This window comes from Morchella importuna, assembly GCF_003444635.1.
Source record: "Morchella importuna strain M04M26 chromosome Unknown Morimp01GS006, whole genome shotgun sequence".
NCBI lineage: Eukaryota > Fungi > Ascomycota > Pezizomycetes > Pezizales > Morchellaceae > Morchella > Morchella importuna.
Window position 1 is genome coordinate 937,440 of NW_025763403.1, and position 12,646 is coordinate 950,085.

The 12,646-nt window shown below is 53.3% G+C and overlaps 2 protein-coding genes across 2 annotated transcripts; one reads left to right on the top strand and one right to left on the bottom strand.

Moving 5' to 3' along the window:
• Positions 1 to 1,009: 1,009 nt before the first annotated feature.
• LAJ45_03061 (uncharacterized protein) lies at positions 1,010 to 2,387 on the top strand (the record flags this gene model as incomplete). Its single annotated transcript, XM_046112650.1, has 4 exons — positions 1,010 to 1,069; positions 1,204 to 1,743; positions 1,831 to 1,977; positions 2,043 to 2,387. 4 exons carry the CDS (start codon positions 1,010 to 1,012, stop codon positions 2,385 to 2,387), a joined length of 1,092 nt encoding a protein of 363 aa, XP_045974139.1.
• Positions 2,388 to 4,682: 2,295 nt separating this feature from the next.
• On the bottom strand, positions 4,683 to 11,447 carry LAJ45_03062 (uncharacterized protein; the record flags this gene model as incomplete). Its single annotated transcript, XM_046112651.1, has 6 exons — positions 4,683 to 5,476; positions 5,545 to 6,967; positions 7,034 to 9,212; positions 9,266 to 9,436; positions 9,503 to 11,386; positions 11,440 to 11,447. The coding sequence occupies 6 exons, from the start codon at positions 11,445 to 11,447 to the stop codon at positions 4,683 to 4,685; spliced, it is 6,459 nt and encodes a 2,152-aa protein (XP_045974140.1).
• Positions 11,448 to 12,646: the final 1,199 nt, after the last annotated feature.

Consider the following 12,646-nt stretch of genomic DNA (forward strand, 5'->3'; position numbering starts at 1 on the left):
AAATGTCAACTAGTGACTAGAAGAAGGCTTAGAGGGAGTGCCCTAACTAAACTACATTTGTAGACGCAATAACCCACTTTTAGCTTAGCTCATGATCATTTATCGCGTTAGTGCGTCCGAGTGAGATCATATGATATCACTCGCTTTCTATAAACGCATTCTAACGGCATTCATCATGGCTCGAGGAGGCGTCGATAAAGCTTTCTTGTTTCTATTATTTCCTTTACTCTATCATGGGAATACATATCTTGATATGCTTTACATGCGTGGGGCGTAAATGACGATGCGAAAACGCCCAGCACAGAAATAAATGGCACAAAATGATAATTCTCATTGGTAAGCGCACTCATACGCGCGTGGTAGAGAAGCTAATTAATCAAGTGATATATATATATTATATATATATATCATGCTATATAAACCTTTTAGACCACATTACTTCAGATAGATGTCATAGTGATTACACGATGCGCTAGCTCAAATATTTCGCTAGGCACTGCGGAATTGGATATTGCGTCGTTGCTCATTCCGTGGTGTTTTCTATACGGGTATAAATATGTGCGGCTCCCCCACTCGTACCCTCAATTGAACTTCGTTTTAAATTTCTCTAGTCGGATCAGTATCATTTCTGCTCTGTGCTGTTTTTACAGGCTCAGTACTAGTTAGTTGTCTTGATTAAGGCTACCGGCAGCTTCGGGGGGGGTGTTTTATGGTCTCTGTCGTGTCGCGCCCGTTAATACGTACTGACGCTTAATTCTTCTTCTTCGTAAGATCTTCTCAGTTCGGAAATGACGATAATATTATCGCCCCTGTTAATACGTTAATCAATACTGGTACCGAGCCTTCAAGTCCGACGTGACACAAGCTGCGTCGGTGAGTTACACAGCAGGCCATCCAGTTACCCTGCCCAACAACACAATTTTCTCCAATCCGCAGAGCCTCCTCCAAAATCTCAAGTCTCAAAAACTCACCCACAAACCTCACAAGAAACACCAGAAACAACCCAACCATGCCCTCCACACACGACAAGGAAAAGCCATGGGACACCGAAGACATCGACAAATGGAAGGTCCGTCAATTGCTCCCCCTCCCCCTCCCCCTCCCCCTCCCCCACTCCCCCACCACCCCCAGTCCCTACCAATCCCCATCCCAATCCCCCAAGCTAAGAAATAACCTCTCACCTTCGTCCCACTACTCCTACAGATTGACGAATTCAAACCCGACGACAACAAAGCCGGCTCCTTCGCCGAAGAATCCTCCTTCGCCACGCTCTTCCCCAAATACCGCGAAGTGTACCTGCGCGAAGCCTGGCCACTCGTGACACGGGCGCTCGAGAAGCACCAGGTCGCATGCACGCTCGATCTCGTCGAGGGGTCCATGACGGTGCGCACGACGCGCAAGACGTACGACCCCGCGGCGATCCTGAAGGCGCGGGACCTGATCAAGCTTCTCGCGCGGTCGGTGCCGTTCCCGCAGGCGGTCAAGATCCTGGAGGACGGCGTGGCGGCGGACATCATCAAGGTCGGCAACCTGGTGGGCAACAAGCAGCGCTTTGTGAAGCGCAGGCAGAGGATATTGGGGCCGAATGGGAGCACGCTGAAGGCGCTGGAGCTGCTGACGGGGTGCTATATCCTCGTGCAGGGGAATACGGTGGCGGCGATGGGGGGGTATAAGGGGTTGAAGGAGGTGAGGAGGGTGGTGGAGGATTGTATGAAGAATATACATCCCATATACCACATCAAGGTTTGTTTTTCTTCTGGGCGTAGTTGGGCCTCCCGCGGCTCTGTGGGAGTGCGCAGGACTGGGCTAACGATGGTATGCTGCTGCTAGGAACTCATGATTAAGCGGGAGCTGCAGAAGGATCCAGAGCTCGTCAACGAGTCCTGGGACCGCTTCCTCCCGCACTTCAAGAAGCGCAACCTCAGCAAGCGCCGCAAGCCCCACAAGATCACCGACAAGACCAAGAAAGTCTACACCGTAAGCCTACCCTCTCTCCCTGCACACCTCCCTCCCTCCTTCCTCTCACTAACACATGTAAACAGGCCTTCCCCCCCGCGCCCGAAAAGTCAAAGATCGACCTACAGATCGAGTCCGGCGAGTACTTCCTCAGCAAGCAGAGCAAGGAGCGCGCCGCGCGCGAGGAGCGCGAAGCAAAGCGCCGCGAGAAGAAGGAGGAGAAGCAGAAGGAGCGCGAAAAGGACTTTGTGCCGCCTGTGGAGGCGGGCGATGACAGCGAGAAGGCGAAGAAGAAGAAGGAGAAGAGTAAGAAGCATGAGGGCGAGACGAAGGAGGAGAGGAAGGCGAGGAAGGAGGAGAAGAGGAGGAGGAAGGAGGAGAAGGCGGCGAGGAAGGCTGCCAAGGCGGCGGGGGAGAGTGGTGATGAGTAGAGGGATAGTAAGTAGGCGGGTGTAGGATAGTGGAGGGGGACTGGGATGGGATGGAATGGGATGGGATGGGATGGGATGGGATGGGATGGGAGCCGTGGGGACTGCTGCTGTAGATGGACGTATATAGTAATGCATCTGTACCAACTGGTTGTGTTTTGTGAGATTGGTGGTGGGGGGTGTCTTGTGACGGTGGTGGGGGTGGGGTCATCTTTTTTTTTATATTTCTTATTCTTGTGTAATATATCCGAATCAAAAGTTATCTTGCTAGTAATATGGGGTTTTTTTTTGTCCTCTACACTACAAGTTCAATCGAAAAGGGGTTTTAATCAATTGTAGAAACGAAAACCCGTTAATCACCGCGTTAGTATTAATGAATTAAACAAAAAATCAAAAAATCACCCCGTTAGTCGAATGTCATCAACGAGTGATACCTTGTGAAGAAAAACATCTCTCTCAATCATAACTGCTGTTACCTTACTAGATAGGTATGTAGCAAGTGGACCTGCTAAAATCATAATCCCAAGTTTTAATATCACTATTTTGGTCTCGCCATGAAGCGTCCTCATTTTATATTAAGTCTTTTTTAAAAAATCTTTTTCTCCTTGGCCAGCGCCAGGTTGGCTCACACTGGAAATGCAGGACCAATTGCGGTGACATACATACTTGTTGGGAGATAGCGCCCATGACTCTCATGTTGGAAAGCCTCTCAGCCTATTGATGGTATATGTTTTAACCAGGTCGTAGAACAGCCTCCTGCGCTGGCCAGTGTTGCAGGAGGAGATAGTCGGTCTGGGCGTTACCACTCCCGCTCTAAATATGCATGTACATACATAGATACGAGCAATATCTCCCGTGCGTACAAGATAGCCAGTGTGCAGTTTTATAATAGCTCTGTAACTATATGACAAGCCACTTTATCTAGCTCCAGTTATTCTGTAGAACCCTCTGAGCATTGATCAGCGACATTCATGGATTATCACTCGCTACACTGTTCCCCCCCCTCCTTGACTTAAGCCGAGGCTTTCAGATATTTGTAGGAAGGGATTTTTTGGATTTGATCACACCCGCGCCGCGGAATGGAGACGCATTGAAAAATGGGAAGTTCGTCTTCTTTATATACTCTCCCTGGATTATTATCTTATACACAGGGGGTGGGGGGGGTGTCAAAAGTCACCATCACTCTCATCCACTGTCTAGAGTATACGGCCCAGTCCAATTGCAAACACAACCCGCCCGATTAAAAATCTGCCAGATGATCATTGACCCTCTTACACACACTCTCTCTCTAGAATAACTAGCTAGAAAACGTCATCCCGGCAAGAAACGATCTTAATTTGGTTCACAGAGTAATAATATTGATGACTCCTTTTTAATTTTTTTTTCACAAAGGAAAAATAAAAAGGAAAAGAGAAGAAAGAAAAAAAAAAAGAAGAGGAATAGGAAATAAAAAAAAATGTAAAATAGATACACCAGCCACATATAACACAAGAAAAGAACAGAAAAGAGAAAAGAAACTTGCAGCCAGCAGCGGGCCGGAACAGCGGGGAAGAAGGCCTAGGGGTATAACCGTCGAAACGAAAAAAGAAGAGAAGAAACACTAGAAGATATAAAAAAAAGCCCACCCTCGTCCCCAATCTGCAATAATAATAATAATAATACCCGAACCCCCCCAAAGATCCCCGCTGAGCATGATTCAAAGAAGAGAAATGGACAAAGAAGAGATAAGATACATCCTGTCAGCGCAGCACGCGCGCGCTGAATAAACTTAGGGCGAAAGCTGGGTTTTCCCCCAGAGAGCACCCACTAACAAAAGAGATAGAGAGAGAAACAAATGAAATTGAGATCGATAGGAGGGAGGAGTGATCGGGGTATAAGAGAAGAAGAAGTAGAGAAGAGGAGATAAAACAAGGAAAGAAGGTTCTTGTTGCAGTTAGCCTAGTCAGCATAGTAAGTAGTTGGTCCCATAACATAAGAAAAACAAACAAAAACGAAAAAACAAATCGCAAAGACGCAAAGACGCAAAGAAAAAACAGCCCCCAAAGTTAACAGCGATAATGATATGTATATAATAAAAACAAAACAAAAAAACAGAACGGAAAACGACAAAAAAAAAAAAAAGACACCCCAATCAATAAACACCCGTACCAATAAACACAAAATAAACCCCCCGACCTCCTTTTGATCCCTGCATATCCGTTCCCTTCCCTTCCTTCTATCCATAAGTCCTGTCTATCAAGAAAAGAGAGAGAGCATGATTTGAACCGAATAAACTAACTACCTAGCCAGGACCCACCACTACTCCTCCTCAGCCACACTCCCCACCTCACTGACGCTCTCCCCAAACTTTGGATTCCCCTTCACATCACCCTTACTCCCCTTCCCCCTCAGCTTCAACATACTAAAGCGCTTCTTCACACTCCCCACCCCACGCTCCATCGAGTTCACCACGCCACTCCCGCTACTCCTCGGCGGCCGCGTGCTGCTCGTACTCGGCCGCCCCTTCCCACCGGGGCTCGACTCCACATCACACTGCTCATCCAGCGAGTCCGCCGTCGGCCTCCGCCTGCGCAGCGACTTACTCCTGTTCCTCCCCCTGCTCGTGCTCGTGTTGCGCGTCGACACCGACTCGCTCCTTGTCCTGCTGCGCGGCTCCTCCGGGATCGGCGGCGCCTTGGTGTAGTGGTATGTGCCGTTGCCGTTCATGGCTCCACCGGTTGTGGCGGTAGCGGTGACGCTCGCGACAATGCCGTCGCCCTTGCCGTGCCCGCCGCCAAAGATCATGCTGGCGAGGCGGCCGCGGTGCGTGCTGCCGACGACGCTGACGGCGTCCACGCTGACCGAGTCGACGCTCATGGTGTCGGCGTCTAGGAGGGTTGTTTGCAGCTGTGGGAGGGAGAAGGGGAGTGGCATGCCGTGGGAGGGGTTGGAGAGTGGGGTGGGGCGCTTGTGGTGCTGTTTGAGTGGTATTGGGGTCGGTGTTGAGGGCGAGTGGAGGGGTGCTTTCCATTGGCCGGGGCTGATTGGGGGTTTGATCTGGAGCGGGGGTGGTGCGAGGGCTGCGAGTTCACGCTTGTAGTTCTTCTCAAAGACTGTAATACCACGATGTCAGTATATAAACCCACCTCTGGCCCCGGAAATGATCAGATCAGCAACTTACATCGCAACAGCCCTTCATGCAAACCCTTCCCACCGCCTTGAGCACCTCCTCCGGACGCACCAACTAGCCGCCCATGCACCGCCAAACACTTCTTCAGCGTCGCCACATAATCCAGCATCGCCATCCTCAGCGCATTCCTCAGCGCAGGATCCACACTATCATCACCCAACAGCTCCCTATAGGAACTCACGCCGCCATCCACCTCGCCTGTCAAAATCATACTGAGCTGCGCCACTCCTCCGGCCCCATCACCACCGGCACTTCCAGTCCCGCTCTTAATCTCCGCGAAGCGCCTCTCCACCATACTCAGCTCCTTCGCCTTCATCATCACAGCCTGGATCGCATTCTCGACGGGCCCCACAGTGCACGTGGCCACGCCCACAATCTCGCTGCGCCGCAGTATCGTCGGGAAGCGCTCGGACGTGTTGTAGATTGTCTTCTCCGTCCACATGCCCACGCGGCCCGCGGCGCTGCTCGACAGCGGCACCGCAAAGCTAAAGCTCCTTGGCCGCCGCTGCAGCAGGAACTCGCGCGTGTTGGGCGGGACCTTGCAGCGCTGGAACACGGGGTGGCCGATGTCGTGTTCGGGCTCGACGGAGGTGATGTGGATGAACTGGCCCTCGACGGAGTCGATCGCGACGCTGCTTACAATCTTTGCGGCCGGGTGCTGCATCTGGATGCGGTCTGTGAACGCATCGAGACCCTCCCAGTGGTTGCCTTGTACAATAAACTGCCTATCCCGCAGCCCAAGTGGGAATCCAAGACCCAGATACGCAACCCTGAAGAATCTTGGATTGTATCCCTCGCCAGCCCCTTGTAGAATGTCTTCGTGGATCTTTGCCATAGCACGATGGCACTTGCCCAGCTTTGCATAGTCGTAGAGCACATTCTCGTACTGGTCTGCAAGCTCCTTGTAAGTATCCAGCGCATTCTCCCACGAGTACCCGTCCTCAAAATGCTTGATCATCTCCAGGAACAGCGCCTCCCTCCTCTCAAATGCAGTCTGCTCCGGGAAGGGTGGGTCGATGAGCGCAGGAACCTTCTCGTTTGTGTCCCATGCGTACAGGTCAGCATGTAGCTTTAGTGAGAGCCCAGCTTCTACGTAGTTTTGAGCGTCGAGCTGTATGATGACGAGCTGGTGAACGTAGCGGATAAACATATCCTCCTTCCGCATATCCTTCAGGAACTCCATCAACCGCAGTGTATCCATGATATGGTACGCCTCACCCAGCGGGGTGTTATGCACCGCCACCAGAAGGTCCAGGAACTCATCGATCGTGTGCAGCAGCGAGTGGACCTTGACTGTCAGTGGATCATCTGGGATTCGCGATAATGGCTGAAACAGATCAATCAAGTCGGCGATAAACAGCTTCTGCGTAATACTTTCCGTGAGGCGTTTCGACTTGAACAACCTATCCAGACTCTATTTTGCGGAACACGCGCATTAGCTTCTCACCGCATCACAAACTATCACTCGCACCATACTCACATCAATCATTTCCGCCTGAATCACGCTCAAATCCTGGCTCAGCGTCCACTCCGACACCACCATCGTCTGCAACACCTCCACCGCAACACTCCTCAGCCCTTCATGCACGCTCAAGCACAGCTCCACGATCGGCGCAACAAGCCCCGGCACATACTGCACCTGGTACCCGCCCATCTTCTCAATGCCGAAGCGCCTGCGATCCTCATCGCTCGTCTCCCAGCCAATACTCTCCCACGTCCGCCTCAGAAGATCCGCGCCCTGCTCCCGCACATCGCCAGCAACTTTCCACACCGCCCGGCGCTTCTGCTCCGGGAAGGTCTCGAGCGCCAACGCGTCCGAGCCCACGAGCGTCAGCAGCGTGTTAAAGAACCCTTGCCACAGCTCCGTGTTGAATCGTTCCGCATCGTCCGGATCAGGCAAAAACGTGTCCACCAGCACCCCCGCCAGCGTCTCAAGCGTCCGCAGCGTAGAGCGGTGCTGGTAGATGTGCACGCTCAGCCAGCTCTCCGGGAACGCCTCGCACGACAGGATGCTCAGATGCACCTGCAGATCGTCCATCAAGAACTTTGCCAGCTCCTCCTCCGAAAGGTCGAGATGCAGGCCCGTGGGGATGCTCGACACGGCTGCCAGTATCGCCGCAAGCTCGATCAGCGCCTCGTCGAACACAGGTCTGTCGGGGATGTTCTTCGTCGGGAATGGATACGTCCTTGGAAACAGCAGCGAGAACGTCTCTCTCTCGTGGCGGCCCGTGGCCTGGATGGCGCAGTACGAGTCAATGATCTTCGGGATATACTCCGAGACCTCCTCGCCGAGCTCCTCAACCTGGCATGCAAGCACGCTACAACACAGCCGCACCTGGTCCCTCCACTGCCTGCTCACGTCGTCCGTCGTCCCCCAGTGCGGCGCAAGCCACCTCACGGTGTTCAGCGTCAGTGCCCGCCGGTCCTCGGGCATGGAGAAGAGCTGCGAGCGCGAGTAGTTGATGATCAGCACGAGTTTGAACAGGATCAGCTTCCCCTTGACATCCGCACACGCATCCATAAAGTCGATAGCGAGCAGTAGGATCTCCTCGCGCGTCATCATTGTCGTCGCCAGCTCCGGCAGCCACAGATGGAAGTGCTGCACGGCGAGCGTCTGCGAGCCAACTAGCATGGGTGCGTTGTTGCGCATGAGGTTTTCCAGCAGCTTGAAGATGCCGTGGAGCTCTTTGATGAAGCCGCTGTTACCGTTGAGGCCGAGTCCTGCCTCTTTCGCGAGCTGCTTTTCCCGTGCCTTGACGATGAAGCGGAAGACGTGGCGGCCGACCTTGAAGGTGCTGCGGAGCCGGCGGGAGCTCTCGCTGTTTGTGGGGTCTTGGAGGAGGCGGGCGAAGGAGCGGAGGAGGCAGGGCCCGGAGAGGGGATAGTCGAAGTGCTGCTCGGCGTACTCGTCCACCATGGGCTCGAGGTGGAAGCGGCGGTCATAGACAATACCCAGCACTGTGATCAGGGCATTAAACACCAGGTCCTCGACCTCGTTCTCCTTTGCATACTCTACGAGCACGCCAAACAATGCGTCAAACACTTCCTTTAACAGCTTCACCACTTCCATCTCGGGCACAAAGACCATCTTCTTGAGCACAGCTACAACCTCTTCCTGCTTCATATTCTTCCACTGCAGCAGGCTCAGCACAACATCGTCTTGAGAAAATTTAGTACTACACAGATACGTCTTGACCTTTATTGAGCTTGCTACCCCACCCATACTTAGTGCCGCCGCCCAACCCTCATCCCCGGGAGTCCATGGCTGCGAAAGATATCCATTACCGCCGCCTGAACTGGTGCTAATCGGCGAGCTCGTCCAGTCATCATACTTATGCAGCAGCAGCGAGTACTCTCCATCTCTCAGGAACGCCTCCTGCTCCCACAGCGGTAGCCATGCCAGCGCAGTAGGCGCATTCGGCACCCCACTGACCGTCATAAATACGTGTGCGTTTGGCACGTCCTCATCCTCAAGCACAAGCTTGATTGTCTCGTTCCAACTCTCCTCGCGGTTGACAACGACACTCTTCCAGACCGTGAGGGGGGTGTATTGCTGGCGGCGAAGATGCAGTCCTTGATCTGCTCGCCGTTGGGGCGGCGCACTTCGAGTGATACTTGGAGAGAGTTGAAATAGCTCGCAGGTGGAAGCGCGCAGCTGCCTAATTTCGGGTGAAGGAGCATGCCATGTCGGGGAAGCACCGCGCTGTCTAACGTTACATAGATGTCGCTCCTTGGCCTCGTCGGTGCCCCTGAAAATCCGATTTTTTGCGCGCAGTTGATGTTATGGAGTAGTGTCGGCGTGTTCTTTACTAGCACATCTGCATCCGCCGCTGCGAATGTGCGAAGATATAGATGCAAACGGTCCGCACGGGCAGATTTCTCACTAGAGGTGCGCATGTCAGCTTCTTTTTTCTTCACTTCAATCATTGACGCTCCTGCTGCTACTAACTATTTCCCGGTCTTTGACTCGATTACGTCCTTGATAAGACGGTCCCAGTCCTCATTGTCATGGTTGGAGGAGTTACTGTTATCTCTCTTTCTACCTCCGCTGCCGCTTCGGTCGCTGCTAGCATCGTTCTTCTCGCCCGTCGGACCGCCGCTGCCTGCTGATGAGGATGTAGGTGTTGATCCGGCGGAGCCAGTGGGGACATAGATCCGCATTACCTGCTCCGTGCCCTGATCCTGCTTTACAAACTTGCCAACATCGAGGACGCCGACTCCCAAAGCCTTCTTGAACGAGAATCTCCGAGGCAATGCCGGGATCGGGGGTGCATCTGTCATGATCGGAGACGTGATGGGTGACATATTCTCATCATTAGTATGCCTCCTCTGCGCCACCACCGGCGAGGCCTCCAGAACTCCGCCGAGCTCCCTCTGTCCCTTCTCGCCGGTCTTTGGCCGTGGGTTCGGCCGCGGGTTAAATAGCACGCTGACTCGGCCTTTCAGCTTCTTGTCCTCTTTCGACGGAGATACGGTCGACGTGCTGATTGTGTGTGCCGCCTTGATCCCCTGCGTATTCTCAAATCCATTGCCCTTATTCTGGAGCTGAGGCCCCGGGGGAGAAACCACCGTGACAGTCGTGAATACCCTGACCACCAAAAACACATCCTCCGCAGCGTCCTTCGAGCTCAAATCAGTAAATAACGTCTGCATCCTCCCGAGCTGGCCGTCGGTTGGGACTCCCCCGGGACCCAGCTCTATCATGAAGCTCTCCGACACCGGCACATTCGCCTTCGTAGCCAGGTAGAACACCAGCGTGACAGGCTCCGTAGTAATGCCCACAAACGACTTATGCTCCAACAGCAAGTGGTGCAGCGCGACTCCGTCGTTCGCGTGTGCGGGCGGCGCATCCAAAAGTGACATCTGCGACTGCAGGCTTGTAATCTCGACGCTGCTGTCATCGCCGGTTAGTATCCTCCCCGACGCCGGATCTCGCACTATGATTTCCCTCGAGAGGATCTTATTCCCCTTTACGAGCGCCCACACGGTGCGCTCCCGCGTTGCCACAAGCTCGCTCTTTGTCAGCACGCCATGGAGCAGCTGCCGCCTGCTCAGGTCCAGCGTATGGATCAATCCCGAGATCTCGTCCAGCAGCGGGTACTGCCTATTTAGGAGTAGCTCATGCAGATTCGCCGCATGCCACTCTCTCAGGCAGGACGCAATCTCATCCACCAATGGCTCGCTCTCAAAGCTCGACGTCTCATCGCCAACCTTCAGCATCGGCACCGGAGCCGCAGGGCGCGGCCGATCCCTGTCCCGCCGCGGCGGGAGCGTCATGGCCGACTGCCGATTCGTCGGCGTCGACACGGACTGTTTCCGCCGTCGCGACTTGCCCGACATTGTCCTCGCCACGCCGCTCTTCCCCTCCTCTTTCTGGCGGCGTGCGCCCGGCGGGGCGGGGAGCGAGTGTCCGTTGACCTCCATGCCGTCGCTGTAGTACCTGAACCCCGTGCTCCCGTCCACCGTGCCCTCCTGGTCGTACTCATACTCGTCGTCGTCGTCTTCGTTGTCGTTGTCGTCTTCGAGCTCCCGACTGCCCCTCGCACTCTGTTGGTGGTGGTGGTGGTGCTGCTGCTGTTGGTGGTGGTCCTCCCCCATTGCGTCCTCGGGCAGGATGGGCACCTCCGTGGTCAGATACTCCTTTATGTCGACGCAGGCCGCTGGGAAGATGCCGCTGAAGACGCGGGCCTCGAGCGTCGCACCCTTGCTGCTGGTCAGGCCCGCCAGGAGCGACGGTGGCGCGACGAGGTAGCCCCGGTACCATTGGGAGTTTGAGCACGACTCGATGATGTAGAGCTCGTCGCCGAGCTCGAGGGGGAGGTCGTCGCGTGTGCTGGGGTTGAAGGGGTGTATGGCGATGGCAAAGGCGATGCGTGGGAGGGGGACCACGGCATTGTGGGCTTTTTGAGGTGGGTTTAGGGGGGCCCAGTAGAGTGGTAGTGGGTGAGGTGAAGTGAGGTGAAGTTTGGTTGGTTCGAGGGGGGGGAGGGAGATGAGTGACGTTGGTCGAGGTGAGTGTGTTTCCTCTGTCACTTTCTCTCTCTCTTCTTCTTTTTCTTCTTCTTCTTCTCGTGAGATATTTGCTATCGCAGGTAGGCGATGGATTGGAGTGTAGACATGCAGTATTGTTGGTAGTAGTATCTCGTAGTAGCACGTAGCAGCAGTAGTAGTAGTGATGGTGGAATGTAGCAGCAGTACAGCACCGTATCTTCGGGAATCCCAGAAGAAAGAAAGCAAAAAAATAAAAAAAAAGGGAGAAACGAGAGGAAGAAGGAAAAAAATGAAAATTGTGGGGAAAACGAGAGGCGTCCAGGGGGGGGGAGGGGGGGGGGGATGCGGTTTTAGTCTTTTTTTAGGAGAGAGCGAGAGAGAGAGATGAGAAAGTTGAGAAGGTGAGAAGGTCAAGTCGATAGGTTGAGATTGATAGTCTGATGTATGATGTATGTATGTAGTTAGTTTAGCAACAGCAGCTCCTGTAATTTACTTAATTGCAAGGTAAGATTGAACAAATGCTGCTAGTATAAGCTACTAGGGGAGACCAAGTGAGTGGGTGACAAGACGAGTGATCGGGGAAGGAAGCTGCTGTTTGCTGCTGTCAATTGCAAGCCGGTAGGAGAATTAGAGGAAAGGGAAGGGAAAAAAAGGAAAGAAAGAGAGAAAAAAAACTTAGAAAGAGAAAGAACAAAACTCTCCCAAACCTCCTCCCAATGCTATGTGGGAATAAGTGTCAATTGTGAAAGGAGTTGCGAAAGGGATTGAGGGGGCAGAGACACGGACGATCACTACCTGTTCTATCAAACAAATTCCACACCATCGACTTCTAAGACTTCTATTCTTCTCTACTATTCGCCCTGCCCAACCACCCCCCAATAGGCCCCTATGCAGTAACATAACATAAACTACGATCAAAGAACCATCATGAAGATCTCTCTCTCTTTCTTTCTCTCGTACTCTCTCACACTCTACAGTAGTACTCTACCACCCTGATCTTCCGTTTCAATTAAATCCCAACCAACCAACCAGCGCACTACTACTACATACTTAATAACTAGGGGTGTGCCAACTCGCGACCGCGAGTTATTGGATTATGGGT